We start from the raw sequence: 27164 nt of genomic DNA, 5'->3' as shown, positions 1-27164 counted from the left end.
ATAGTACTATTCTGGCGAACGAAGAGCTCCCGTTTTGACTATCTTCATTGGGGGCAATCACGAAGCGTCCGACTATCTTTGGGAAATGTAAAAAATGTCACTGCACTATAGCCTTTATTGGATCGTCTTTTATAGGCCTCTTGGGGGATGGGTGGCTCCAAATATATTCTATATCGGTCGCGCTGGATTGGTCAATTTTGGAGGGCTGAGAATCGGAGGCGTGTCTGGCATTTACAAATCCCACGACTACTACAAAGGTATTGGAGTCAATTCCACGTGTTTTGAGTACGTAAATGGGTCATTGTAGGAGTTTTCGAGGCTCCTCCTTTCGACAACCAGACAATGAGAAGTATTTATCACATTAGAGATTTCGAAATTTTTCGATGCAAATTGGTAAACCGTGACGTCACCATCAAGTTATTCGCGAACTATCTTTACGTTGTGATTAAGATATCTAAACCCATTGACATCTTTCTATCTCATGATTGGCCACGAGGCGTCTACCACCACGGAAACGTCGATGAACTCCTACGAAAAAAGCCCTATTTTCAAGACGACGTAACGAAACAAAGCATGCATTGATTCATTGATAAAGCAAATGAGTTTCTATAGATATGCAGTAATTCCTTGGGAGCGGCTCCTCTCGAGGAGATTTTAGCTCGTCTAAAGCCTTCCTATTGGTTCTGCGCGCACTTGCACGTCAAATTTGCGGCTATCGTGAACCACGCCGATAGCCAAACGAGATTTCTTGCCCTAGATAAATGCATTCCTGGAAAAGACTTTCTCCAGGTACGAGAAGGCGTTGAGACTGTACTTGAAGAAGCACGCGATTTGCGTCTAGGTTTTGTGCTTTCCTGACAGTGACGAGCCCAAGGAGCTGAGATACGATAGCGAATGGCTTGCTATTGTCAAGGCAACTCAATCTCTCTTGGCGACAGACCGGTGGCAGCCCTCTCTGCCTTCGCAAGGAACAGACGACTTTAATAAGTAATTTTTTAAAATTAAAATTAATCAGCTTCATTTCTATGTCGAAAGGTATCAAGCTAACGAGGACTCGTTGAAGGAAATCGAAGAGGCGTTTCAAGATCTCAGGGTAAGATTTATTTATTTATAATTTAATTTTTCGTGCTACATGAGTCATAAAAAATTAAAATGTCTACTGTGTAGGTTCCTGAAAATTTCGTTGCAACTGCTCCCGTTTTTGATCAATCTGCTGCAGTCGACTCTGCTCCACGTAAGAGACGTGACTAGAATGTTTTCCACGAATATTTTTTTGACTGCTTCAGTTTAGCGAGTCTTGCCGAAAACCCGCAGACGTTAGAACTCTGCCGAAAGATTGGAATAGAAAATTTCTATAAGCAGAGTACTGAAGCGGTTTCGTTCGAAGGGGAAGCTGCACCGAAAGGACTCGAAGCTCCGAATCCCGACGAAATCGATCTGGACTTGGAAGAGGAAGAGGAAGAGCCTCCTCTAAAGCAACCAAAAAATGACAGAGAGCATGAAGAAACAGGTTCTGCGTAGTAGACTGTATTTTACACTTAGCGCGCATCTAAATTCCTCAGCGATCATGGAGGCGTTATGAGAGCTCCACGCGGCTTTACATCGGGACGTTGGCTCGCTTCGCAGCGACGAATTGTCGTGCAATAGTCTGGAATGGACGGTAAGCGACTGATCCGGCAGTTGGCCCCCCCTTGGCTTCCTCTCGCCCCAATCGCGCGATCTGCTTTCGTTACGCGCTGCGAGACGCGACAGCCTTGCGAGGAGACACGGCCCTCCGACCCATGGCCCCGCCTCGCATCCTATAGAAACTCGAAAGGACACTTGTCGAAAGTAGTGCGATTATTTGAATACAAGAAAACCACGGTACAACCAACAGAAAAAAATGAACTGCTGAAAGAATTCCTACCACGGAAACCTGCAAAAAATGCGCTAAGAGATTCTATACCACATAAAGCTGAATGCCACCAACTAAACCAGGCTATTTTTCAGCTGCTTTCAGATTTTGTTTGCTCTCGACAACAGGTAACGTTGTCTCCGGTTCCAACATGCGACAGATCTTTTTGAAATTGGGCCTCTCTGACGGCGCGTGATTCCAGCAGAGAACCATTATGGTGTACCTAAAAAAGTGGCCATTGCTGTCAGAGTTTTCTCTGCGAGAACGCTCTGTGTAAGAGTTTACAGCAAATCCGGACAATTGCGAGGTCGCGACATGCGATAGTTCTTCGTCGTGAGGAGATCCCACAACGTCGACACCGGCACGCCTGGATAAGGAGTCCCTCCTACACAAAGAATACATAAATGTATGTAATTAATACGTAAGTCGGTCTCGATAACCGTATGTAGCGACTTCCCAGCAGACGATACCGAATGACCATCTAAATACATAAGTCATAAGCAATTTCAGGCGTTGCGCTCATCTGCGCAGAAGAATCCGTCTATAGGTGATGTATATGTAAAGGTCAACTACCTGTCTAATACCGTAGAGATAAGAGTGACCCTGTACAGACAGGACGCGGTTAATTAATCAGGTAGTACGGTACATACGGTGCGACGGCCTCTATCGAGGATGGACCTGTTAACCCTTTGTGACCCACAGACAGGACGTACTGACCACGTGGTACTGACTATATACGTATACGCATATGTAATTTGCGTATATCTGTATATTGCATCATTGCATCGTAATGTCCTTTTAGGCTATAGCCTTTTTCCTATAGAGCCCTAGGGGGCTTTTCGCTCTGCATGTGTGGCTTACACGTCGCTTTTTTCGCTAAAACGTCGATCGACCAGCGCTTCGGGTGCCGTCCATTTAACTGGGGTCACGGTCTATAGAAGAGCCAATTACTTATAATTGGGTCCACATTCGCTTCGCCATCTGGTCGCCGTATTGCTGACTAAGGGGTTTACGCGGTCGTCTTACTGTCGATTTTTTCCTGTAGTACTGCTCATCGTTCGTCAGATATCGAGACATGCCGAAATCGGACAATTTCACGACGTCGTCGGCGAATACGAGAACGTTTCGAGCCGCCAGATCGCCGTGGATGCACTGCGCGATATACGAGAAAACCTCGCCTAGAAAGTGTGTTTATCCAACCTTTGGATAAACTATTTACCTTGCGCGAGACCAGATACTCCATGCCGCGAGCGATCTGCGTGGCGATGCCGAACTTCAATTTGTCGCCTCCCTTTCTCTCCTCCGCATCTCGAATCGAATAGAGATAGGTCTTCAGGGTGCCGTTTTGGGCGTATCCAAGCACAAGCGATAGAGAAACGCTATCTGTATATATGCAAAAACGTTGATAATGCGATTTGGGTGTCTGCATGCGTGATCGAGCCGCGCGAGGGGCAGCTAGGGGCCGTTTACCTTCGTCGTAGGTGACGCCGAGGAGGGGAACGATGTTCGGATGATTTCCCACTCGGCGCAGAATGTCGGCCTCTTGTTGGAGGTAATTGTGGCATGTCTCGTCGATGTCTGGAATTAGAAAATGCGGCTTTTTTCCCTCGTTTCCCACGTTTCCCCATGCACGCTTCCTTACGTACCCTTGGCTACTTTTATCGCGACAATTACTTCAGACTCGGAACTGGAACGCTTCCACGCAGCTTTGTAAACTTTCCCAAAGTGGCCTTCGCCTAAATGTTTTCTTAACCTTTTCTAGTTCCAATTTCCTGCCCAATACTTTCCGCTTACCGAGAACACCGTGAAAAACGATATCATTAGCGGAAATCCGACCGAGCTGCTCCGACAGAATTTTTATATTACGCGCGGCGAAAATGTCCGCTTTCACGTCCACCCATCCACGTCTATCAGCATCAGTATAGTCCCACTGCCGTCTTTTCCTGACGTGCTTTACCAAGAAAAACGCGAGTACGAACACCAAAATTGCAACTCCCAAAGCACAAAATGTAACGACGTAAATAGTATCTGTCGATTTGTCGGGCTGCAACGACGGAGGGGTCGGAGTGGAAGTTGTGTTTTCATTTTTGATGGTCGGAATGTCACTTTCGTTATACTGCATCAAATTCTTCTCATATTCATAAATAGGGGACGAGGCAACGAGTCTAATTCGAGTCTCGTTTCTAAAATCCGCGCGATCGAAAGAAAGGACGATGCTTCCGTTTTCTTTATCGAATTTTTGACGAAATTTGTCGACGTTTCCATTCGTCACATTCCAGTGAAGAGTCGCGCTTTCTCCACTTTTTAGGCACTCGATAGTTACTATGCTTTTGCTAATTGAAGGCCTGCTGCAGTTTGAAGTCACATTTGGTGCTGTAGGTCTTTTCACTACGTTGACCTCGCACAACTTAGAGCGCGTCTCACCGTTGTCTTTTTCAAGGCACGAGTATTTTCCAAGTGCGTTCTTTGACGTGTCTTCTACTTTGAGATACAATTTTACAGAGTCAGTAATATTGCAGTCGACCGAGAAGTTGGTCTCATTTGTATGCGTCCAATGTGCCTTTTCGGATAAATAACAGGACCCGGTGCAATCGCACACAATTTGAAAAGGCGTTCCAACAGAAACGTTTTCGCTGCAGCTTTTTGTTGGCAGGTCGTAGGACTCCTTGCGGCATATAGCTGCAAGACTAATCACTAACAACCGCTAATGAATAAGCATCTTTCAGATAACCGCAACCGCAGGTTCCACCCTTTATGCTAAACGACTGCGCGGGACGTCCTCGCGGGGTCAACGAAGGATCGAGCGAGAACAAGAGTTATGAAAATCGACTGTCGACTGCAAGGCGCCTATGTGGGCTACTAACTTCGCGCAATTACAATGACGGCATCAGTGAGTTAGTTGGCTCAGTCTCTCTGAGGTCAGGGGCCGCGCTCGATCGCGGGCTGTCTTACTTTGTAAAAATCCTGTTACGTAGACGTATTGAAGTCCTTTGGCTTGGCTTAGCATTGCCTAGGATCTGACTACTCGTCACCGCTGGGAGCTTCTTCGAACAGTACCACGCAAAGGAAACTAATGTCACGTGATTGCATGACGTCTTTTTACGCACGACGAGAGAGATGCCACATTCAAATTCCGGCACTGATTGCCGGGGACCGACCGTCTGCAGGAACGGCTCGTGAACTGGGAAGCTAGGGAAGGGAATTTGTGCATTTCCTGGAGCTATGAGGTGATTTCCTGCGCTAATTTCAGGGGTCGGGGGAGACCATTATCCCACCCACTATAGCGTCGAATTTTCCCTAGCTTCCTATCCCTCAACCTTCGCACAGTATATAAAGTTTGACTTTGGGAGGAATGAATCAGTTTCAGTTGTCACCACAACTATTATAGCAAATATAACAACAGTACACTTGCTCTCCTGCTACCAATGGCACTCCAAGTTACTTTGAAAATTGTTCTTCATCTCCTATGCTTGGTGACGTTGGTTCAACTTGCCCCTGTTTCTCGAACTAAAAGAGCAGAGAGATGGCAGTCAGTTGTAAGATTGCACGCACGCTTTTTGGTCTCGTTTTCACTGACGCGTTTTACAGAAAGTGATCAATACTAGTGTCGACTTTCTAAACAGTAACCTGGAGGGAGAATTCACTTCCGAAGACAACAAGGTTAAGTTGAGAGTGGTGATGGAGCAAAGTCTGCAAGGGTACCAGTATCTCGGAATGAATGATGCCGGCTACCTCGAGGTAATTCTATGTTCTACCACTGCCAATGCTTTCGAATAGTCAATACCGTGACGTTCTTTTAGATAACACAAAATATGACAAAATTCGTCAATATTTACTCAGGCTCCAACTCCGAGTCGCAAACTAGCATCACCCGCAAAGATAACATTCTTTGTGGAGAGGCTGGCAATGGAGAGAGCTACTTGCTTGAAATGATAAATAACACTGCTCCACTTCTTCTCCCTACCGGCGTGAGCTGCGAAGACTTGCGAACGGCAGTACACGATGCCAAGAATCAGAATTGCTCTGACTCGTTTATTAACGAGGGCTTTTTATCTCCTTACAAATTTACAATTTTTATGCAACTTAATTAAAACTGAAAAATAGACCAGGTCTCTCTTTTTTATGTAATTAAGTCTCTGTTTTTATCACCAAAATGTTCTTTTTCACGGCTATATTTTATATGAAATCAAACAGATTTTCTTCTAATGTGCATAACAGACTCAGCACTGTTTTCCGTTCAAAACCCATATCTAGACTAAGAGAACTTGAAGTGTCAACAATGCCTTTGTTCTTCGATTTGTGTACCGTTCGATCGGTTCTCCGATCGAATGGTGGCCTTGTGACAGCAACCTGCACAGTGACCGCTTTAACTTAGTTTCAATGCAACTAGGTAATTACGTACAGTGACGCGGCACTGACGCCTATTACGCACAACGGTACGACTGTACGGCATATAGTCTTTCCGTCGCATGGGTTAGCTCTGCTCAGCAGAGATTTGTTTTGAAGCAGCCATTGCGGTAGGGAAACGATCGTACATGCTTATTAGAGCTAAATGAATATTTGCTACCCTGCGTGGTTCCCTTTCGTCATCCAATTGACGTCATCAATGGGGGCGGTACACGGACAGTGCCGGTGCCTGTGTCAACATAAGGAAGAGGAGAAAACCGTCGAAGCCACTTCCACCCAGCTCAGTCTGCCGTCAACCTTCGTCTACTGAGGGCTCAGTCGCCACACAGTTGAAGACGTCAGCATGCCTGTCTCGTATATAGCGATCCTCATTGCCGCAATTTCTTTCTTCGTTGCGATCTTTCTCATCGTCCTCCTCCTTGTAACGCGTCGTTTCTGCTCTAAGCGTCACTACTACATCACCGACGAATCCGCTGGCGAGACTGGCGTGCCACCGCTCCGCATCAGAACGAACAGCGATGCCATCATCAAGGAGGCATTTCCGGTGCGGGCGTCATTCGGTAGCGAGTGGGAATGGCCGGGAAAAAGTATCGAAATTATTCGCCGCCTTGGCGAAGGGATGTTTGGCACGGTCGTCAGAGCAACAGCGAATGACCCCAAAACAAAGAAATCGATCGAAGTCGCCGTGAAAATAGCTAGACTGAGAGGTACGTCAGCCCATGCCTCATATATATGAACGAAGTGCGGCGAAGTCGATCGTAACGAAATTTGAACGTTGTGCATGTAGAAACGTGCGACACGAGTCGCAACGTGGACGAGCTCTCCTTGGAAGCGGACAACATGCGGCAGGCCGGAAACCATCCCAACGTCCTCAGGATGCTTGGAGTTTCTTTCATCAACGGTAAAGGAAGTTTTTATATATAGATAAGCTGCTTTCAAAGACTTCCTTTGATTAGGATCCTTTTCCTTGGTGATGGAACTGTCACAATTAGGCGACTTGCGAATGAATTTGGTGGCGGCTCGACTGCTACCGAGTCGAGACGAGTTGACTGACAAGCAGAAGTTAGATTATTCTCTTCAAGTTGCTCGAGGGATGAATCACCTCGTATCAAAAGGAGTACGTGCATGCATGTGCGATACTCTCTTGAATTTGGATGTTTGCGGTTTAGTTATTGCATCGAAACTTGGCAGCTAAACATGTCCTCGTCTTTGCCGGAAACGTCCTGAAAGTGTCAGGCTTTGGTCTGAATAAAGACTCTCACTTCCAGGAAATTGGCAGCGTCATATCCAGCCCGTCTGACAACGTATGTGCCTGCTTACCACAACCGTATTTAGATAATACGATCACTCAAATAGGACTTCGTTTCCTCCCGTTGGGCGGCACTGGAAGTTTTGACCGATAAATCATACACGGAATATAGCGATGTGTAAGTCGAAGGCTTCACTCCGCGGCTATAAATAGTTTTCTCTGGTAGATGGTCATATGGCGTTGTCGTCTGGGAAATTTCTACTCTCGGTATTATGCAAAAGGTTGTTCAGCTTTTACATAAACGTTTACATATTTATTAGGGAAGACTCCTTATGCTGACATAGCTGTCGAAGATCTCTACGACCAGCTGGCATACAACAACTATCGCTTGCGTTGTCCTGAAGATTGTCTTCCCAACCTGTAAGAGTGTCTTTTAGGCTAGCACTGTTTTTGTAATAATTTTTCACTGAAGGCGTTCTTTGATGGAAAAGTGCTGGAACAGTGACCCCTCGCAGCGACCGACTTTTTCAAAAATCATCGACAAACTTGAAACAAGTGCTTGAAAGGAACGAGAAAATTTTTATCATTTTGTATGTTTTCCTGGTTTTCTGTAACGTGAATTCTACCCGGATACGATTAGCGCACGTCTGAGGGAAAACCACGTCGCCCACGTCCGTCTTTCCTCGTTTCTACTGCTTCCAGGCAGGTACTGTGTACGTTTTCGCACTGCCAGTGTTTCCCACGCGCGAGCGATGCATCCGCGCACGTCGAAAGGGGAAGAACCAGCCCCTACGGCAAAGCGCGTCGAAGTACGAGGCGTGAAAGCGAGAGCAAAGCGCGTTCCACTAGAAGAGCAATCCCTTAGCTAGCAGGTCTAAATTTCACGAGCCAAACTAGCAGTCAACGTCGAATCTAACGACGTATCGGAGTCGAAACAGACATCCGATGACGTCAAATTCGACTCGAAGAGATATGAGCCTGCGCCGGTTAAAAGGCTATAGATCGTTGTGTGCGAAACGTATTGCAACTCGTACACTCTAAATTTACACAAATGTCTCTAAGATATGCATTCATTTTTCAAGTTCGCTTATAATCGTCGAAAACGTTGGCCGCCTTTGTGGGTCCCTATTCCAGCACTTCAGCATCGTCGCGTATCTAGAAAAAGAAGTGCTGGGAAAGTTTTCTCCCCGCATAGAGTGCTGTATTATACGTGTTCGGAGGGCAGTCGTCAGGACAGGCCAATCGATAGGCGTGATAGAAAAGTTTTTCGTAGAGTTCCTCGATGGGAATGTCCGCGTAGGGCGTTTTCCCTGAGGAATGCGGTAATTAATTAAACCACTACTAATGCATCTCTCACCGAGAGTCCAAATCTCCCAAAGAACGATACCGTAAGACCACCTGAGAAACAACTGTAGTAGACTCGTTTTTTTTTTAAAATAGTCGTTCGTACACGTCGCTGAATTCAGTGTAGTATTTATGACTTAGAACTTCTGGGGCCACCCACTTGGTAGAAACGAATTCCTATTGGAGCATGTCGCGACTCGCTGGTGACATATATTGACTGTTGGATGTGAGCGCTCACCGGCACGTGTTTGGTGTCGCTGGCGCTGCGGATTTCCTGAAAACAGGGCTCCTTCTCGAGCCCAAATCCGCTGACTTTCACCACGTTATTCGCGAAAACGAGCACGTGCTTTGCAGCCAAATTTCGATGCAGCAACTAGAAAAAAGCGCGCGCTTACAGTCGATCGTGCCCCACTTTAGACCTCGCGCCGCGCGACAACAAACAGATGGTCCATAAAAAAACTGCTTTTACTCCGCGCGATTATCTCGTCTCGTCTTACGTACGTTTTTCGAAACGAGATGATTCATGCCTCGAGCGATTTGAAGTGCGTAGTTTCGCCTCTCTTCGCTCGTGAGCTCGTTTCGATTCGGAAGCAATCGTACGGCATTCAAATTCATATGCAGATCTCCGTAGGGAGAGAGTTCCATGACTAACCACAAGCACCCTAGCAGCAGTAGGAGGGTCAGATGGCCCTATTAATTAAACATATGTTCCGTACCGTCTCTGGAGCTGAGTCCGTACAGTCTAAGAACATTGACATTGCTTCCCGACTTTCGCATGTTGTCGGCTTCGACGACGAGCCCGTCGAGTTGGCGCTCGTCTAAACAGATTGCCCCCAATGCACGTACGCTTCCTACCGCGGAAACTCCCCCGATTTTCGATCCCTTCCCGGCCCTACCTACCGCGAGCTATTTTTACGGCGACTTTGCCCCGTTTATGCGTTTTGGGATCGATTGCCGTCGCTTCGGCGACCGTGCCGAACATTCCCTCGCCGAGTCGACGACCGATTTGAATGTTTTTTCGCGGCCACATCCATGTGCTGTCGAATGAGGAGGCGAACGACGGAAATTCGTCGGCGATGATCGCTTCGTTGTTGGGCGTGATCCGAAGCGGCGGTATACCGGCGTCGGCGTCGTCGTCGTTTCCTCTTCGCAGGAAGCGACGACGTGTGACGACGACGACGACGACGATCAGTAGAAGGAACAGCGTCATAAGAAAGGAAGCGACGGTGACGGTATGAATTGTAGAAAAAGTCGCGGAAGCGATCGAAGTTGGCGGCGGCGGCGGCGAGGAGAAATCCATCGTTTTCTTTATGAATGTATGATGATTCGGTTAGGGTCGACTTTTTATACGCCCGCGATACCGCCTCCTTTCGCTGACGTGAATGATCATTAGGGATTTCCCCCTTCCCTATCTATCTAAGCCGCTCTGGAAGTGAATGGGCCATCACAAAGGGGATTACTAGAGTTAATTATTAATTTATTTAGTATCAATTCGATGAAGAACGAAATGCACGCTTCCTTCTCGTCGGCTCTACCGCCACGTAGAGCCTCGATCTCATATTCGACCTATGTCTTTTGGTCGAAACGATGCAGCCGCTTTCTCGTCGAGTCTTCGCCCTCAGCGACCGTATAGCGTCTATGTCCACCGTGTGACTGACCGAAGAGCAGTGCTTCGTTACGTCGAAGCCTTTTAGACGACGATTCGGCAAGCCGGGGAGCCAACATCGTTTCGTTGTCACGTCGTACGAGACTAGCAACGTTTCGTTGCGTCCGTTGACATTCCTAACGTTCCAGAATTTCGTTCTGTTACAAGAGCTTCTTTCCTAAAAATGCGACGAGCTTTTCTAAGCATAGGCTCAATCAGTGGAGGAAGGAAATTACTTTATAGGCTTCGAGAAGTCCATTCATGTCGACTCCGAGGCAAAAGTCTCCGTTTTTTAGAAAAAAACGCTGGGAATCAAAGTCGACGCCGTCGACGTCTTGGCACGATTCGAAATTGCGACGAAGGCGACCTCCGTAGCGAAGCGCACCGCTTTTAGTTACGTCGAGCCACTTTCGACCGCCGTCGACTCGTTGGGACCTGATCGAAATGACGTGCGTTTGCTGATGGAAAGGCGTGCACGTCATGGTGTACGTTATCTGGAGGAGGTCAAAGCAGAGCAGAACAGACAAAACCAGGCGAGTCTTCATGACAGTTTAGTTCGATTTTAAATGACCCATGGCCACCTAGTGTAGTCTCGCTTATAGGCTTGAGGAGTGAATTGCATTATACCCCCGAAGTGGAAGATTCTATTAGAAAGTTGGCGTTGCCAGTAGGACGTTCCTTGCTGTCATGCAGGTGAGCACTCGCTCGGAATAGAGGTAAGTGTAAGGGTGAGCGGAATTGCGCGCCCTGGAAGTGCTTCGGTGTGTTTGCGACAGTACCGATGACCTTTGGCCGGAAAATTTGCAGGCTCGTGTATATAACGTTGAGACGACACTTAGGGTGTAGAGCATCTAGTTCAACTTGCCCTTGATTTTCGTCATTTTTCCCGCGAACGTGCACGTTCTCGAGAGAACGCAGGTGTAACGTAACGCCGGATGATGGACCAGCACTTGGAAACGGCCTCGTAGGCAACCACTTCCTTGGATGCAACTATTTGCCACAGCAAGCATTTGCATGGACGTCGTTCGATTGGCTCCAGGCCGCATGATTGCATATTAATAAAGATTGCCCGTGGCTTTATTTAACAGACTTCCTTCTCCTCTGCTCTACCGCTAAGTAAAGTCTTGGCCTCAAGGTTTTTTTCTCCCTGTCGCTTCTGACGTTGCAATCACGCCGATGTCGGTATATGGCATCTATGTCAAACTTATGATCGAGTGGCGAGTAGTGCCTAGTTACGTTATAGCCCCTCAGAGGACGATTTGGGAGACCAGGAAGCCAGCATTGTTGGGTCGACACGTCGTAGGAGACGAGAAGAGTTTCGTTGCCGTCGTGAACGTTTTTGAGATTCCAGAATTTCGTTCTGCTGCAGGAGCCGTTTGCCTGATAGGCGATGGTAGTTAGTAGCGAATAGACGATGAAAAGATCTTACTTTGTAGACTTCAAGTATCCCCCGGGAATCGACTCCAAGACAGAAATTTCTTTTCTTTAGAAAGAAGCGCTGAGAGTCGAAATGTTCGCCGTCGATGTCTTGGCACGATTTGAATTTTTTGCGCACACGACCCTGGTAGACGAGAGCGCCGTTCCTCGTTATATCGAGCCACTTCACCCCGCCGTTTCGTCGTTCGGATCGGATCGAGACTAATTGCGGTCTCTGGTAGAACGGAGTGCACTTCAAAGCGACGGCTAGCTGAGAGACGAGGAAGCAGAGAAAGACGAGAGTCCGTAGCAACTTCGTCATGACCGTGGTCGATGCAATTTGCAAGCAGGCTGATTTGGCTGCAGAATCAAGGCATCCTCCTTTTATTGAGCTGGTGTATTTAACTAATCAACAGTAGCCTAGGAACAATTGAGCGCAAACAATGACATCATATCTAGACGATTCGTCGCTAGCGGGAAGTTTTTTCAGCTCAATGCCTATCCTATCAACCGCCACTATAATTGCAGTCTGAATCGCGTTCCTGTCTCGAATACCTTTCTGTTTGGAGACACATATGTCGAAGGTCGATCGATATGTCTAATGCATATATTCAATTATTTTATATACGGATTCAACCAGGAAAACGAAAATTCCTGCTTGGGTATGGTCAGTCTCTGCGTCCGAATTGTCATGCATCATCTTACTACTTTTGGCCTCTGATGGATTCCATGCGCGAACCGCATGGGATATCACATTACAAGCATGCGCCTGATTCCACTTTTCTCGTTTACAGAACGATTTGAACGCTCTAAAGCGAGTGCAGCGACGGTCACAGGGCGACTTCGAGGCTCCTATGAGCGGAAGGAGACCCAGAACGGTCGGTACGGAACAGGAAAGAGAATAATGGAAGGTAAGAACGCTCGTTGCACCGCGTGAGCACGGAAGGAAGAGAGGATAGAATAGTTTGAGCATGCGCTAGGAAGATTTCGCCTCTGAGAAGCGTTATCGTTCGCTCTGGGGCAAAGGGGGCTCCTTTAGGACCCAAAGGTCCTCCTAGCTGCAGTCATCAAGTCGAGTCGCAGAAAGACGGACCATCGCCAAAAAGTCTGTCTTGTCGACATCGTTCAGTCTTCCTTTTGTCTTCAAACGGATGTCGCCGTGATTCAGTTTGCCTTGACACCGCCTTTTTGGCGTCACTACTGCACTTTACCTTCCGGTTGACTAGGACTACCTGTTCCAGCATCTGTCTGATGCTAATGCGGTTTCCACTAGAAAAGGCTGTTATAGTGGCTTCTCTGACTTCCTTCTGCTTCAGCAGTGCCATAAATGCGCTGTAACCTCTGTACTATGTTGGTGCGGGACGAAACCGTGACGTCTAATGCATTAAATGAACTGACAAAAAATTTACGAGAAAAAGGCAGTCTTGCAGCTTAGTCACGGCAGCTTTGGCTCCCTCCTCTTTTCTACTACTAGGTAAAGCTTCGAACTCAAGTCGAGTCTTGACGGTTCGACGTCCGAAACGCGGCAATCACTTCCGTCGCCAGAACCACTTCCAGTTGATGTCGACCGAAAAATTGCGTCAATGTCAAACGTACCGTTGATTGGCGAGTAGTGCTCCGTGACGTTGTGACCGCTTAGAGGAGGATTAGGCAAGCCGGGAAGCCAGCTCTCTCCGGTTGGGACGTCGTAGGAGACGAGAAGGGTTTCGTTACGACCATTGACGTTGTCGAGCTCCCAAAACTTCGTTCTCAATCGGCTGCAGACGCGTGTCTCCTAAGTTAATAAGGAAATGGGCGTATAACCAGATTTTTGCAAAGATGAAGAAAACTAACGTTGTGCACTTCGAGAAGGCCGCTTGCGTTCACTCCGAGGCAATGCCGTCCTTTTTTCAAGAAAAATCGATGGGGGTCGAACTCCGTGTCGTCGATGTCTTGACACGATTGAAAATAGTGTCTTCGATGACTTGCGTGGACGAGAACTCCGTTGTCGGTTATGCCGAGCCACTTGGTGGTGCCGTTGCGTCCCTCGAACCTGATTGATAGTTGGAACAAATTCGAATAGAATGGTTTGCACCATTTGCTTCTGCTGGCCGAGAGGAGATCAAAGCAGCAGAGGAAGGCGAAGAGAAACTGGATTGTCGTCATGATTGTCAGCTTTCTTTTCAGGTCTAGTTGGCTTTTGAAAGGTCTGAATCTCTTTATATACCGTGGTGTTGCTAGATGTTAATATCTTTCCTCTGGAACTAGCAGCATTCAAGGGTTCTTGCATATTGGGGGCGAAATCGCGTGGGATTGACCTGGAACAAAGATTCTCGCATTTTGGGGGCGAAATCGCGTGGGATTGACCTGGAACAAGCGGCATTCAAAGGTTCTCGAATTTTAGTAAAGCGAAATCGCGCGTAGGATTGACCCGGAACCAGCTTCGCGCACGACTCGATAAGGATTGCGTGCGTCTTTCTCAGAGCGGCATTGTTTGTACCGGCCCACCGGATGCGAAAGCCAAAGGTCAACACCGCGAGAGAGGGCAAGCGTCTACGAGAACTCGCAGTCCTTCGCCCGACCCAGACCAGAAGTTCGGAAGTCTGTGCGGTCACAGAGGGCCGACCTTTCCACAGTGTTTGGACGGCTAACAAATGTGATTGATTCCTTACATCTCCTAAGCGGGAGACGTTCATATGCTGCGCTTAGAGCGTGTTTTCGTTCAGTGCGCGTCTAGACGACCCACCGGTGGGTGCAAGAAATGCTCTTGGGATCGCTCCTTCTCGCCCTCGCTTTTAGTTCAACGATTTCAGGTATATAGATTGTTCGTCCTTACGCGTAACATCGGCGAGTTTCTGCAGGCCGTACGTAGAATAATAGTCCCTGCATGTAGCGTCCGACTGACACTCACAGTATTCTACGTACTGTAGTAGGACGCGCTCTCTAAAGTGCTTGTACCGCGGGCCCGCTATACAGTGTGTATTACTTGTCGAGCTTGACCCTCGTCCTTCCCAAAGGAACAAAACAGAAAAGTCTGGTTTCTATCCATAGTTGACCTCACGAATTTGAGTGACGACGAGACTCCGCCCTACATTAGCGTCACTGTCAAAGTGCACCGGCCTGGAAGTCCTCTGCGCTGCGGAAGAGAAGACGAGCCTAATGTGTCTTACAACTGGACACAGCTTACAGCTGGTGGAAGATCGCGTGATCTCGAGGGTGCCCTTACGCTAAATGAGAAAAACGTTATGGCAAACGCGACTTACGTTTGTAACAAAACAAAAGGCTCGAACACGGAATTGAATTATTTTGTAATAGGTAAGTATAGAGTCCTGCATGGTGCAGTCTTTTTGACGGTTGATTTCGGGCTAGCCGCTAATTTTTCACTAATCGTGGATTGTCCTGACGATGCATTTTCACGAATGTGGAAGCCAAATTCACTCTCTGGTTTTGCAAATGTTGACGTCTCTAGAACTGGTTTCGCTAAACTCAAACTTAGCGTCCAATTCAAAACCGCAAATGACTTCAAGAAAGGAAAGACTAAAGAATACTACTGCAAAGCCGCTTTGGCGAAAACAAAAGCTTCAACACTCCGCGTAAAAGTGGAAGTGGAAGTGGAAGGTTAAAAATACTGAATGTCAAGTTTTCTTCATTTCCTAAGTGGCGATTCTATAGAGCCCAGTACAAGTTCAACTACTCAAACGTCGATTGCGACAACGAACCGGACACCGAGCGGCTCTGTTACAAGCACCCCAACTACTATTGGCACAAACACGGTTACTCCAAGCACTATTGACAAAATCACTCCGAGTACTATTAGCCCATCAAGTGCTATTCCGAGTACAGCATCACAAAATGCCTCAACTACTATTGACACAAACACGGTTACTCCAAGTGCTATTAGCCCATCAAGTGCTAGTACAGCATCACAAAATAGTTCGTCACCTGTATCGGCCCCAAGGAAAGATTCGACTTTAATTACTATTATTATCGCTTGTGCATGTGCAACTGGCGTCACCGTTGTCGCCGCGATTTCCATTCTTCTGCTGATTCGATACAAAAGTCGCGTTCCCCCCGGAAGATGGATAGATAAGGAGGTGGAGGAGCAGCAGCAGCAGCAGCAGCAGCAGAAGCAAACGGAAGTCGAGCCCAATTTCACTATCAAAGGAATCAGTCTTCCAAAGCGGCTTCTCATTCCACGAGAAGAAGTTTGTCTGAGTGAAAAATTAGGTAAAGAAAAACAATCTCTTGCCTTAATTAAGATACAAAGAATAATGTTCTAAAAATAGGCGAAGGATACTTTGGTGTCGTCATGAAAGCATCGAGGGCTAGTCAAACTGTTGCAGTAAAAATAGCCAAACGTATAGCAAAAATCAAGTAGTAGCGTTACGTAGTACGTACTCACAGTTCCTTTGCATAGAACGTGGTCAAAGATCAATACAGAAGCTTGCTGCTGAGGTCAGTGTCTGGACGACTATCGGATGTCATGAAAACGTCATTGGGCTTCTAGGAGTGTGCTGCCTCAACGGTAATTCGCCTCCTTTAGTCAATTAATTCTCCTAATAAAAAAACGTCCCTTCTCTGTAAAAAGGAGGGGGGCTCTGGATTGTAATGGAGTATGCAGAAAAGGGAAATCTACTCGCGTATATTAGAGCCGCGAAAAAAGCGGACACGTTGTCTTATGGTCTTCAAATTGCAAAAGGAATGGAACACCTCGCGTCAAAGATGGTAAGCACTTTAATTAGAATTTCGTTTCAGTTGTCTCCGATGGGGTCTCGCGGAGATCTCATCTGAGACTCGATCAAGCAACGACTTACTTTTTTCTCTTACGCAGTGCATCCATCGTGATTTGGCGGCGCGCAATATATTGGTGTGCCACAACGACGTGCTCAAAATCTCTGATTTCGGCTTGACCAAAGACGTGCACTATTTCGAGTATTACCGCTTGCATCAGCCGGTGAGAGTAGCAGAGAGGCGAGCCTAAAATCCGCATGTCAAATCGTTTTCTCGACAAGGACGCTGCGGTACCGATCAAATGGACGGCACCAGAAGTGATGTTCGATAAAGTGTACACCGAAGAGAGTGACGTGTACGTGCGCATGCATGTGCCGTGTGTGATTCCCCCGATTGGGAAACGTATTCTTTATCACAGATGGTCGTTTGGAATTGTTCTCTGGGAAATTGCAACACTCGGTTAGAAGAGAAACCGCGGAATGCAATAAACGTCTTATTAGGCGACGGTATTTTTCTCGTGTAGGCTGCGAGCCGTACCCTAGCATCCCGACCTTTGAACTGTGCAATCTTCTTATGGGAGGCTACAGAATGCCGAAACCGCTAAATTGTTCCAATTGTTTGTGAGTTTCGAACCGCATCCCATTGGGGGATGTAATCATTCGCTTCCCGATCCTCTGCTTTTAGGTATGATGGTATCATCCTTTCCTGCTGGAAAGAGCGGCCAGAAAAGCGACCCAAATTTAGCGTCATCGTTTCCTCTCTTCAAGGCTACGCTTGCAGGACGCGCAAACCACTAATCCGTTCCACGTCTTTGTAAGTTTCAAACCGCAAATCTTTTTGTCGTTGTTTTCTCTCTTCAAGTCTGCAGTTGCTGAGGGTAGCGTAGCAGCCCGTAGCCTAGGCATGAGTGCAGCAGGCAGTCTAGTGACTGTTAGGGATAACTAAGCAGTTTGAAGACACTGCAGCTCAGACATTACATGGATTGGAATGACATTAGTCTGCATTATAGTGGCGACAGGAAATGATTTAATATAGCATGAACGCAGACAGCAGATGACGTTTGTAGACGTCACAGGAAGTGTCCTCTAAAGCAGAACTGACTCTGTACGGTTACTGAAATTCTCCCTTGATTAATGTTTATACCCCTAGCACTAGTATATATAGAGGCTACGTTTCTTTGGCACAAGCATCAAAGTCCAGAGAGGCAAACTATGTCTTCAAATATCGCATCGTTTCTTGTCCTGTTCGGCTTTTTTCTTCAAAGTGCGTTTGCATGCTGTCATCATCTTAATTGTAATTCGAGTAGTGTGAATTTTACATTTGATGCTGACGGAAACGTCATGAATGCCAATTCAAAAAACAGCACCTCCACCTACACTTCGTGTCTCATACCAAGGAGAGGAGAGCACTTTCTAGGGAACAAATGCACATGCACTGGTATCTGCTATAATCACACCAACACCGTGATCACGGCTTTGTACAAATGTAACTTATGTGAAACCAAAAAAAGGAGGTGGGCCAGAGTGAAGGACGGCGACTCCAACAGAATTTTGTGCTCCAAGACCGAGAGTAACGACACTGTGCTCATCAGTCTTGACAACAAAATTGCAGAGAAAGTCCCGTTTTTCAATTGTAATGCTATAGATTTTCTTCCGGAATCAAAGAATAGAACAAACTTTACAAAATTTTATGAAGATGTCAAAGAGGCCATAGTTTATAGCATGTAAATTGCAGTTCGGTTGCTGGTGTTTGTATAGACGTTGATGAAATAAACGAGATGGGCAATTAGCTTTAAAGCCTCTCTATGCAAGGGCGAAGCATCAGTCTTGCGAGTGCAGAGACTCGCTTTGTAAAATTATTAGTTGTTAGGCTATTTTTGTACGGCCAATGAGCATGCGTCAGCCTCGTCCTTCGCCTGGCTCGTATCCTCGGTTATCGCGTCGATCCTCTCACCGAACGCGTGCATCGATCGGTCGTCATTGCACCTCCGAATTGGCTTTTTCGAAGCGTCGTCGTAAAGCAACGAAAGTAAGCGCCTACAGCTAGTACACACAAACAGCACGAGCACACGTACCACGACAAAAGGCTATAGATAGTACGAGTAGAGATCAGCGATAGCTAAGAAGAGGCGCAGCCTCATTAGACAGTCACCCTAGGTAGAGGGGGCCTCTTTTAGTACTTTCGACTTTACGTCGAAGTCCTCTACATTGTCGTCGTGCATCTTTTCCTCTCGAAATATCTCGCCCAGCACGTTGCTGTCGTGCTGATACGGTGGAATTTCCTATAAGGAAAAGGACAACGTCGATTCAATGCACTCCATGTCCGACTCTTCGCGTTATTACTGGAAACTCTTCCAAGATGTTTTCAAATCTTTGCCTTATCTGCGAAAATCTCGGTCTCTCTTCCGCCTGAATTTCCCAGCACTCTTTCATAATTTCGTACCTAGTATAAGCGTCATCTCGATTACGTTTTACTAGCGCCTACTGTATACGTACAGTTTCTGTGGGCATCCTCTCGGTCGACTCATCTTGTAGTCAGAACTCGCAAAGAGACTGAACAGACGTTCGACGGGAATGCCAGGATGGGGAGTCCCTCCTGAAGTCGGCATATATGTACCCCCGAGACCTATATGCTAGAATCGAAATCTTATCTTACCTAGAGTAGCAATTTCCCACAAGACAATTCCGTAGGACCATCTATATGGAAAAAAGATAGTCAGGTCTGCCCTTCTCTCTCCCTGCATGAGCGCCCGTACATGTCACTCGCTTCCGTGTAGACCTTATAGAGTAGAGCCTCGGGTGCAGTCCAGCGAACCGGAACGGCTCCCTAGTAGAAATACGGCTTGACCCGTGCTCGCATACGTAACGACTCTACGTGTCCCACCTTCGATTTCTTCCGGTAGTACTCGAAATAGTGTATGTCCTTCGCCATCCCGAAATCGGCGATTTTCAATACGTCGTCGTCGCAAACGAGCACGTTTCGAGCGGCCAAATCTCGATGAACGCACTTTCAAAGAAAAAAAGAAATCAGAGTCGCGTTTCAGAGCGAGGCCCTCTTCCCTCATACTTGCTTATCGATAAGATATTCCATTCCGGTCGCTATCTGCTTCCCGTAGTAAAGCATGTCGCGTTCCGATATCGGATTCAGACTGCTCGAATACGTCAACGTCGATTTGTACGAGATCGTGCTCAGGCGACTGTCGGTCGAGTCGGTGTGCCCGACGCCCCGATGACGTCGCTTCGATCTGAGAAAATCGCGTAGATTCCCGTAGCGAGCGTACTCCATTATGAGCCAAAGGGGTCCTAAAGAAAAAGACTCGAGATTCTATAAGGGAGAGAGAGTTTATCTTTTGTACCGTCTTTGCTACAAATGCCCAAGAGTCCGAGCACGTTCTCGTGCGTGCCCACTTTAGTCATGAGATTTGCTTCGGACGCCAAGTCGACGATGGCTTTGCTATCACTTTCGTCTAAGCAATGAAAATTCGAATTTGCTATTTTTCACGTGGCGGCCGATATTTACCTCGAACCGTCTTGATTGCGACTGTCGTGCGCGTTTGACCCGGTATAATCGATTCCGCTTCCGCTGCCATGACGACGCCAAAATGACCGTTTCCTTCCGGCGGCAGATATTATATATAAAGTGGACGATTTTTTGGCAGTTTTTCTTACCGAGAACGTCGCCGAGCGTAATTTTGCCGCGAGGAAATTCCATGCTGCTTAGTTTCACCGCTTTCTTGTCGACCGGACTCGAAGCGATCGTCGACGGCCGTCTCGCGAGCGCGACTTTCGTCTCCACAGACACCGTTTGGAACTCATACGCATGCCTCTTTGCCCGCTGCCGACGTCTGTATGCGAGTGCCAAGACGACGAGGACGACGGCGAAAAGAGCGGCTAGAACAACGGCAGCAATCCACGATTTCGCCTTAGACGACGTAGAAAGGAGGAAAGCGCTAGGCGTCGGAGCGGCAGTGGGCGTCGTAGTTGTAGACTTCCATGACTCCGGCGTCGTTCCCTTTGCTAGTGCTTCCGTCGGCGGCGCCGAATACGTCACGTTGACCGTACGAGCTACTCCCGCGCGCTTATGCAGACTCGATTCGACTTTGCACTCGTAGTTTCCCTCGTTTTCGGGCGCTCCCGGAACGTAGAGAGTCCGGCTGTACGTCGTTCCGAGTTTCGTCAGAGACGATTGCGCTGGTTTTGAAGGCGGAGAGACCGCGACGACGTCGATCTCCGCGAGTGGCGTCGTCTCGTCTTTGTCTTGGTACCAATTGATCGTCCAGTTGCGTTCGCTCGACGAAACGACGCACTCGCTCTCGGCCACGTCTTCCCGATTCATTTCGATGATGGAAAGGTGAGAGACGTTGTGACCCATAAACGACGGCGGAAACGGAATATCTGTAGAAAATTTAAATCTTTTCAGCCGATTATGCGTTATGACGTTGCTTGCCTTTGACTATCAACTCCACTTCGGCATGAGGTATATTGATTTCGCCTGGAGAACTTTTGGCTTTGCAACTATAGACTCCAGCATCTGTACCTCTCACGTGCTTTATAACCAACGTCTTTTCCCATGTGATAACTCGAGGTGGCGCTGAAGCGTTGTAGATATCGTCTAATCTCACTCTATGCCATTCAATCTTCGAGAGGGAACGCACTGGTCGACATTGTATTTTGACTGTAGTGTTATACGTTGCCTGGACGACGTTTCTCCACTCACTAAACAGTTCTGAGAACAAAGAGAACGTCGCGGGGACGAAGAGCAAAAAAGTCTTTTGAAATTGTACCTCTGTAGAATTGAACCTTTTTTACGGCACTGACCGACGTTGAGCCGTTTATTGCCGTGCAATTATACCCAGCCAAACCCACTTGTTGCTTCTTGTCTATATTTATAAATAACCGAATCTTGAGTATTCGTGTATTGATGCTCTTTCGTTTTGACTTCAGCTGTTGTGCGTCTTTCGACCACCTGATTTCCTCCGCTCCAATAGCCTCGCATCGAATAGTCATCATCGTTTTTAGACTGTCTTTTTCCAAGTTCACTCGTTCTACTTTGTCAAAATAATCTCCGTTTGTTATTTTCAGTTCGCCTAAGAAAACATCTAGGAATTGAAGCCATTCTAATCTCATTATATAGAGTTCAAGAATGCGCCCTCCCTTGCCCACCACCCTTCGCGCATTTTAGCGTATGCCCTCGTCTTTTCTTTACGAAGTCGTGTCTTGTTTTGATTAGGCACGAGTATTGATAGTCGGAGGTTGTTGCAATATGAATAGGCGATATTATAGGCCAGTGCATTGACTTACCGGTGCATTGACTGGTCGCAACGTACAGAATAAGAATGCTGACAAGCACGGCGTCGCCCCTTAGTGCTAGTCTGCCCATGTGCTTTCGCGACAAGTCACTTCTCGTTGGATGAACCAGCGATGACCTTCGGCACAGGATGTGGTAGCGTCCCGGTCATGCGCGTGCCGTCTTTTAGGACATAGGTCACGCTGCATGCTTTTTATATATATAATATATACGTCTGTCGTGCTAACTATCCAAATGGTGTTTGAACTTTCTGTACTAAATCAGTTCTGTTGATACAGATGGAAGTTGACGCTGAAGCCGGTCACAATCAACAAAGTGGTTAAAAGGCTGAGGTGAGAATTCGTTTACGTACAACGTGATGAACACTGACTCCCTGCACTGCATGTGCAACCAGACACCTAAGACACCAAAGTAGTAGGGTCCATTTGCGACACACAAGTGCCTTGACTTCTTTTTGCCGGAGAAGCCCGGCACTGCTGCTGTTATCCACTCATTTGCCAGCACATTTGCCAATACACAATGTAGTCTACGTATGGATGTGTACGGGCGTCTCAAATTTTGAAAATCGATGTGCTAGTACGATTTCTTTCTGAACAAAGACCCCACGAAATCGCATCAAAAATGATGTTCTCGCGTGCGCGCCACGATTGGTCCTACAGATATAATACTAGATGCCGCGCATCTACGGCTGCGAGTTATAAGCACGAGCAATTTTTATTATTTTTGCAGCAGCAGCATGAGCAAACATTCAGCGCGCGAAACAAAAAGACGGAAACAATCAGCAATCAGCCATGCAGCGAGTCTTTCATGTGCATATGAACTCACGGTTCTACAAAGTACCCCAGCACACGGCGGATATCCACGCGTCGTGAAGATTCCACGACGTAGGATTTCCATTTGTGTCGTAGAGTTTAACGTAAAGTCCATCTCTATTCCCGTTTGTGGTGTGAAAGCCCACAAAACTTTCGAGGTTGACGACGCACACGGGTTCGGCTGCGTACGGCGTGGTAAACTTGAAAAACATTTCGCTTCCGCTGCTGTAAGTCGGAAGTTCGAAGTTCGCTCTGCCGTCAGAAAAATGCTTGGTTTCGGGTTTCACAAAGCGGCTGTCAATCTCTGCGTAAAGGGTGGACATGAAGATAATGTTGTCAACTTCTCCTCCGTGCATGTTGTTGACCAGTTGGCCGGCTTTAAACGATGGTACGCTGGAAGCGTTACCGTCGCCGAAAAGGATAAGAAAGGTCGCGGCGATTCCGATGAGACAAGCAGACGTCATGGTTTTCTTTCGCGGTGTTCTTTCGGTTTTCTTTCAGCTTGTGTTTGCGTTGAAGTCTGAGAGCGCTCTCCGACGCTCGTGCTCTTATATACAGTAGGTCACGGCCCGAGGCTTTCTTGCGAGTACCAATTGCGTTCTAGTCTTATCTTCCTGTGAAGCTTGCGAAGAGTACTGTCATTCGTGGAAACAGATGGCTTAGCATCCTATAACGCCTACATTCGGAACCTTTTTTTCGCGCTTCATCCGCGCGCAGCTGTTTTCTTGATTAAATTAGATTAAATCTAGCTACGCCGCGGGGCTTGCTCCAGGCAATCTGAAGCAAAGCACTGACCTTCTTTCAAAATTTTCTTACTCTTGCATCTTCGCTTTGTCTCGCGCAACGACAAAATCCTAGGCTATCGTAGTATCTTTTCACGAGGATAGCAAAGAGCTAGGAGCTGGACGCGCGCGCAGTGTAATAGGATTTACCACGCCCGCGTGCTCGCATGCAACACGGCGCCGTACTATTTTCAGCTTTCTAATCTAAGCTTCCTTACAAATTGTGTTATCGTCGACTGTGGCAATTTACCAGTCGCATTCCCGAAAAAAGTGGTGCAAAAGGAAACAGCTGGTGACAGGTGGCGAGCTGAAAATTTAATTATTTCTGTGTTCAACTACGTTTGCTTCGAAGTCGGCAGTGCAGCGTTCAGTTCTACTCTCAATGACAAAGAGCCCTTCCAGTATAGAACGATAGCCTCAGAACACGTGCATCTCTCTGCGATTTTATGTGACCATGTTGAAGTCTGAACAAGTGTCCTCAAGCATACAATTAGAACTCACGATGTCGTCTATACGTACGGCGTGGGAGCTCGAATGGCTCCGCAGATGTAATACACTAGATACTCTGCAGCGGCAAAGCGCATCCACGGCTGCCAATTACAAGCACTAGCAAGTTTATTATACTAAGGGCTGCGTGTGCGAACATTCAGCGTGTGCAGCAAAAGACAAGAAACATGCAGTCGACAATCAGCCAGCGTCAATCGGAGTCTTTCGTGTGGGCTCACGGCTCTCTGTTCATATGGCCGCAGTACCCCAGCACGCGGCTGTTATCCACGCAGTTCGGGGAAGATGCCACGACTTAGGATGTCCATTCGTGTCGTAGATGTAAACGTGGAGTCCATTTCTCTGCGGGTTTATGGTGTGAAGGCCCACGAACGATTCGAAGTTGACGAAGCAAACGGGGTCGGCTGCGTACGACGTCTCAAATCGAAAAAACACCTCGTTACCGTGACTGTACGCCGGAAGAACGATGTTTGCCCTGCCGTCAGAAAAATGGTCGCCTGATTGACACACGGCCCCCGGAAATTCTCGCGTAAAGGGTGGACATAAACATAACCTCGTCAACTTCTCCTCCGCGCATGTTCTTGACCAGTGCGCCAGCCGGAAGAACTGGAACAGGAACGCTGTTACCGTCGGCAAAAAGGGTCAGCAAGGTCGCGGCAATCCCGATGAGACAAGCAGACATCATGGTTTTCATTCGGCGTGGAGTTCGCGTTGGAATGATTTCGACGGGCACGCAAGTTTATTCAAATCGTGTGTGAGCGATTTGAATTTCAAAGCTTGATATGATAATACAGGAAAAGTCCGGCTCGGATGAATTGCATGAGGACTCGGTATTGGTTTTCACGCGAGTTCAAATCGCGCGAGCGGTTTGCATTTTTATCTTCAAGTCTAAGCGTGTAGGGCGCGGTAAGGACATCATCATGATGTCCTTACCGTCCTTCGCGGTGTGTTTGTGAGCCGCTATAACACGGCGTATACCCGAAAGCGATACCGTCAAGGAAAAGTCAATAGGAAAGCCGGGTTTTCTCTGCCGAGCAACCAATCAGCGCTTTGCGATAGAATAACACACTAACGAGGGCGTATCACGGTCTAATTCGGGCTTCTTTTCCTTGTCGACTCACTACGCAATCCACTCCCGACCGAACCAGTAGCATTTCTGAAAAAGCTGTGCGAATTTCAATGGAGGTGAGGTTCACCTTGCGCGGCGGCCGCGCGATGAACGCGCTCGATCGTGATCGATGCATGATCGCAACAATAACGCCCCTTTCTCATTCGCAGTCTTCAAGAAAGCTGTTTCCTTATTTGCTTGCCGCTCTCGGGCTTCTCTCGCTTTCCGTCGCAGCTCCAGCACCAGGTTAGTACAGTGCGGGAATCAGGCGGACGCGTCTCGATCGTAACCAAACCCCTGGGGGGCCGATCCCTCCGCGCCGTCTTCCGCGTTCTTGGTTCATCAACAAACCGTTTTTCTTTTACATGCAGGACTTAGCCGATTCAAGCAAGATGCGTTGAAGGTATGTATGATTTGGTTGTTGCACACATAGCTTCCGCGGCTCCGGCCGACCGATTCGAAAACCACGTACAGCGAATTTTTATTGCATGATATTACCCTGGGTTGAAATCTGTAGGCGGCCTTCGCAAAGGTATGCGACGAGTTTAATAATCAGTAGAGCACGGTTTAGGACTTTCAGAAGAACCGGATTCTAATATGGCAGTAATTGACCCTAATGTCATTTACGTACCTGTATACCAATCTGCTAATTGATTGTGCTGTTATGATAGAAACTGCAAGGAATTTTGCCCGAGTTGCGCTCGGAAGTGGAAAGGAACGAAATCAGCAAGCAAGAGGTGTGTTCACTAGCGTTTTTCGGAATTTTTGTTCTGGTACAATTTGCTGACGCAGGCTAAAGATGTAGTTCGCGATCTGCTGGAAGAAGAAAGAGAAGAAGAAGACGAAGAAGAACCGACGGAAGCTCAGCCGGCCGACGAAGAGCCGGTTGCGACGACTGAGGCCTCCGAGCCAGAAATGCCTATGGAGGAAGAAATGAACGACGAAGAAGAATTGACGGAGGAAGAAGAATTGACGGAGGAAGAAGAATTGACGGAAGAAGAAGAATTGGCGGAGGAAGAAGAATTGGCGGAGGAAGAAGAATTGGCCGAGGAAGAAGTACTGAATTCTGAGGTGGAAGCCGACGAAGAAGAAGACGAGTCCGAGTTCACGGAAGACGAAGAAACTACTGAAGTGGGGCCTGATGAAGAAGAGGAGGAGGAACTCATGGCAGGAGAATCTACAGCACCACCGCCTTTTGAGGTGGACGAAGAGGAGGAAGAGGAGGAGGAGGAGCTCATGGCAGGAGAATCTACAGCACCACCGCCTTTTGAAGTGGAGCCTGACGCTGAAGAGGAGGAGGAAGAGGAGGAGGAGGAAATGGCGGAAGAAGAATCGCCGCCTTTTGAAGATGATGAGGAGGAAGAGATAGAGGCCGGTGAAGAGCCCGAAGTGGTGAGATTGTCCACAGATTCGTTGTCGTTATCAAACGGTTCTCAACTGAAGGTCAACGACGGTGAAGCCGAGGAGTTAACCGACGAAGAGAGAATGGAGTTGCAGGATGCCTTAGCCAAGGTAATCAATCCTAAGATTAGCAGCCCGGTTATTGACAGCTGTTGTAGGAATCAAGAGACGAGGCTGTCATGGAAGCTTTGGATGCATTGGAGGAAGCGAAGCAGTTGTTGAATCACGCAAAAAGTGTCCTAAGGCCAAACGAAGTAAGAATTAGGACTCCGCGTAGTGTTACTATTTCTAGCACACGTTTATTTATAATCTAATAGGAGGAGGTGGAGGAGCTTGAACTTGAAGACGAAGAGGAATTTGCTGACGAGGTTTTTGCATAACACATCAAATTGTATGAAAATTCAGCTGTCTTGCAGATGGATGAACTGGACGAAGAGGAGGGGAAGAAGAAAAAATAGGATTCTTGCTGTGGGAAAGGAGTGCAAGTGAGACACTCTCGTAGATTTCTGTGTTAGCTTTCTCTTTCTGTTTCGTTTGTTTTCGCGAGCTCATGTAACTAATCAGATTAGAGGTGTTCCCCCCAGA

The 27164-nt window shown here is 47.5% G+C and overlaps 7 protein-coding genes and 2 long non-coding RNA genes across 13 annotated transcripts in view; 5 read left to right on the top strand and 4 right to left on the bottom strand.

Annotated features, from left to right (window-relative positions):
- Window positions 1–3802, top strand: part of LOC136196323 (lariat debranching enzyme-like) — a 4554-nt gene extending 752 nt beyond the window's left edge. The window contains exons 4-12 of the mRNA XM_065985853.1: window positions 5–87; window positions 136–257; window positions 308–393; window positions 451–558; window positions 613–789; window positions 842–987; window positions 1036–1093; window positions 1168–1234; window positions 1292–3802. Of these exons, the coding sequence (XP_065841925.1) occupies window positions 5–87; window positions 136–257; window positions 308–393; window positions 451–558; window positions 613–789; window positions 842–987; window positions 1036–1093; window positions 1168–1234; window positions 1292–1521 (1077 nt within the window). The 3' untranslated portion in view covers window positions 1522–3802. The remainder of the gene's footprint in view (window positions 1–4; window positions 88–135; window positions 258–307; window positions 394–450; window positions 559–612; window positions 790–841; window positions 988–1035; window positions 1094–1167; window positions 1235–1291) is intronic.
- LOC136196318 (uncharacterized) lies at window positions 1822–4989 on the bottom strand. Of its 2 annotated transcripts, none has more exons than XM_065985842.1 (10): window positions 4847–4989; window positions 3689–4588; window positions 3541–3630; window positions 3365–3472; window positions 3114–3277; window positions 2921–3046; window positions 2756–2826; window positions 2335–2375; window positions 2180–2279; window positions 1822–2117 (listed from the first exon to the last, which is right to left on the bottom strand). In XM_065985842.1, the coding sequence occupies exons 1-10, from the start codon at window positions 4899–4901 to the stop codon at window positions 1979–1981; spliced, it is 1794 nt and encodes a 597-aa protein (XP_065841914.1). In that variant the 5' UTR covers window positions 4902–4989; the 3' UTR covers window positions 1822–1978. The 2 variants fall into 2 exon arrangements, with proteins under 2 accessions (XP_065841914.1, XP_065841915.1); XM_065985843.1 differs by having other exon boundaries at window positions 3689–4573; window positions 4847–4978.
- Window positions 4849–6100, top strand: LOC136196327 (uncharacterized). 2 transcript variants are annotated; one of them, XR_010672134.1, is made up of 4 exons: window positions 4849–5121; window positions 5196–5430; window positions 5483–5632; window positions 5695–6100. It is a non-coding gene; the product is annotated as an uncharacterized lncRNA (long non-coding RNA). The 2 variants fall into 2 exon arrangements; XR_010672133.1 differs by having other exon boundaries at window positions 4855–5430.
- Window positions 6101–6588: 488 nt separating this feature from the next.
- Window positions 6589–8194, top strand: LOC136196326 (fibroblast growth factor receptor 4-like). The gene is made up of 8 exons (XM_065985859.1): window positions 6589–7008; window positions 7089–7202; window positions 7258–7418; window positions 7471–7605; window positions 7658–7728; window positions 7777–7817; window positions 7871–7970; window positions 8023–8194. The coding sequence occupies exons 1-8, from the start codon at window positions 6645–6647 to the stop codon at window positions 8111–8113; spliced, it is 1077 nt and encodes a 358-aa protein (XP_065841931.1). The 5' UTR covers window positions 6589–6644; the 3' UTR covers window positions 8114–8194.
- Window positions 8195–8537: 343 nt separating this feature from the next.
- On the bottom strand, window positions 8538–10212 carry LOC136196324 (fibroblast growth factor receptor 1-like). 2 transcript variants are annotated; one of them, XM_065985855.1, is made up of 8 exons: window positions 9795–10212; window positions 9611–9745; window positions 9396–9556; window positions 9133–9267; window positions 9001–9071; window positions 8908–8948; window positions 8761–8860; window positions 8538–8705 (listed from the first exon to the last, which is right to left on the bottom strand). In XM_065985855.1, the coding sequence occupies exons 1-8, from the start codon at window positions 10192–10194 to the stop codon at window positions 8621–8623; spliced, it is 1128 nt and encodes a 375-aa protein (XP_065841927.1). In that variant the 5' UTR covers window positions 10195–10212; the 3' UTR covers window positions 8538–8620. The 2 variants fall into 2 exon arrangements, with proteins under 2 accessions (XP_065841927.1, XP_065841928.1); XM_065985856.1 differs by having other exon boundaries at window positions 9611–9712; window positions 9795–10211.
- A 3098-nt stretch (window positions 10213–13310) lies between these two features.
- On the bottom strand, window positions 13311–14392 carry LOC136196328 (uncharacterized). Its single transcript, XR_010672135.1, has 2 exons — window positions 13789–14392; window positions 13311–13729 (listed from the first exon to the last, which is right to left on the bottom strand). It is a non-coding gene; the product is annotated as an uncharacterized lncRNA (long non-coding RNA).
- Window positions 14393–14571: 179 nt separating this feature from the next.
- Window positions 14572–17717, top strand: LOC136196317 (fibroblast growth factor receptor 3-like). The gene is made up of 13 exons (XM_065985841.1): window positions 14572–14590; window positions 14644–14747; window positions 14986–15249; window positions 15304–15552; window positions 15607–16161; window positions 16221–16292; window positions 16352–16459; window positions 16523–16659; window positions 16766–16888; window positions 16947–17020; window positions 17084–17124; window positions 17189–17285; window positions 17350–17717. Exons 2-13 carry the CDS (start codon window positions 14696–14698, stop codon window positions 17480–17482), a joined length of 1905 nt encoding a protein of 634 aa, XP_065841913.1. The 5' UTR covers window positions 14572–14590; window positions 14644–14695; the 3' UTR covers window positions 17483–17717.
- A 1008-nt stretch (window positions 17718–18725) lies between these two features.
- Window positions 18726–22086, bottom strand: LOC136196310 (fibroblast growth factor receptor 4-like). Its single transcript, XM_065985834.1, has 13 exons — window positions 21966–22086; window positions 21449–21751; window positions 21112–21390; window positions 20334–21059; window positions 20185–20277; window positions 20021–20131; window positions 19732–19967; window positions 19549–19671; window positions 19421–19491; window positions 19321–19361; window positions 19161–19260; window positions 19008–19107; window positions 18726–18946 (listed from the first exon to the last, which is right to left on the bottom strand). The coding sequence occupies exons 1-13, from the start codon at window positions 22042–22044 to the stop codon at window positions 18818–18820; spliced, it is 2391 nt and encodes a 796-aa protein (XP_065841906.1). The 5' UTR covers window positions 22045–22086; the 3' UTR covers window positions 18726–18817.
- Window positions 22087–25143: 3057 nt separating this feature from the next.
- Window positions 25144–27162, top strand: LOC136195802 (cilia- and flagella-associated protein 251-like). 2 transcript variants are annotated; one of them, XM_065985266.1, is made up of 10 exons: window positions 25144–25255; window positions 25349–25424; window positions 25550–25581; window positions 25850–25915; window positions 25971–26427; window positions 26458–26570; window positions 26622–26690; window positions 26738–26833; window positions 26897–26947; window positions 26996–27162. In XM_065985266.1, exons 1-10 carry the CDS (start codon window positions 25250–25252, stop codon window positions 27035–27037), a joined length of 1008 nt encoding a protein of 335 aa, XP_065841338.1. In that variant the 5' UTR covers window positions 25144–25249; the 3' UTR covers window positions 27038–27162. The 2 variants fall into 2 exon arrangements, with proteins under 2 accessions (XP_065841338.1, XP_065841337.1); XM_065985265.1 differs by having other exon boundaries at window positions 25971–26570.
- The last annotated feature ends 2 nt before the right edge of the window (window positions 27163–27164 follow it).

This window comes from Oscarella lobularis, chromosome 15, assembly GCF_947507565.1.
Source record: "Oscarella lobularis chromosome 15, ooOscLobu1.1, whole genome shotgun sequence".
NCBI lineage: Eukaryota > Metazoa > Porifera > Homoscleromorpha > Homosclerophorida > Oscarellidae > Oscarella > Oscarella lobularis.
This window is presented reverse-complemented; position numbering and strand designations above follow the sequence as displayed.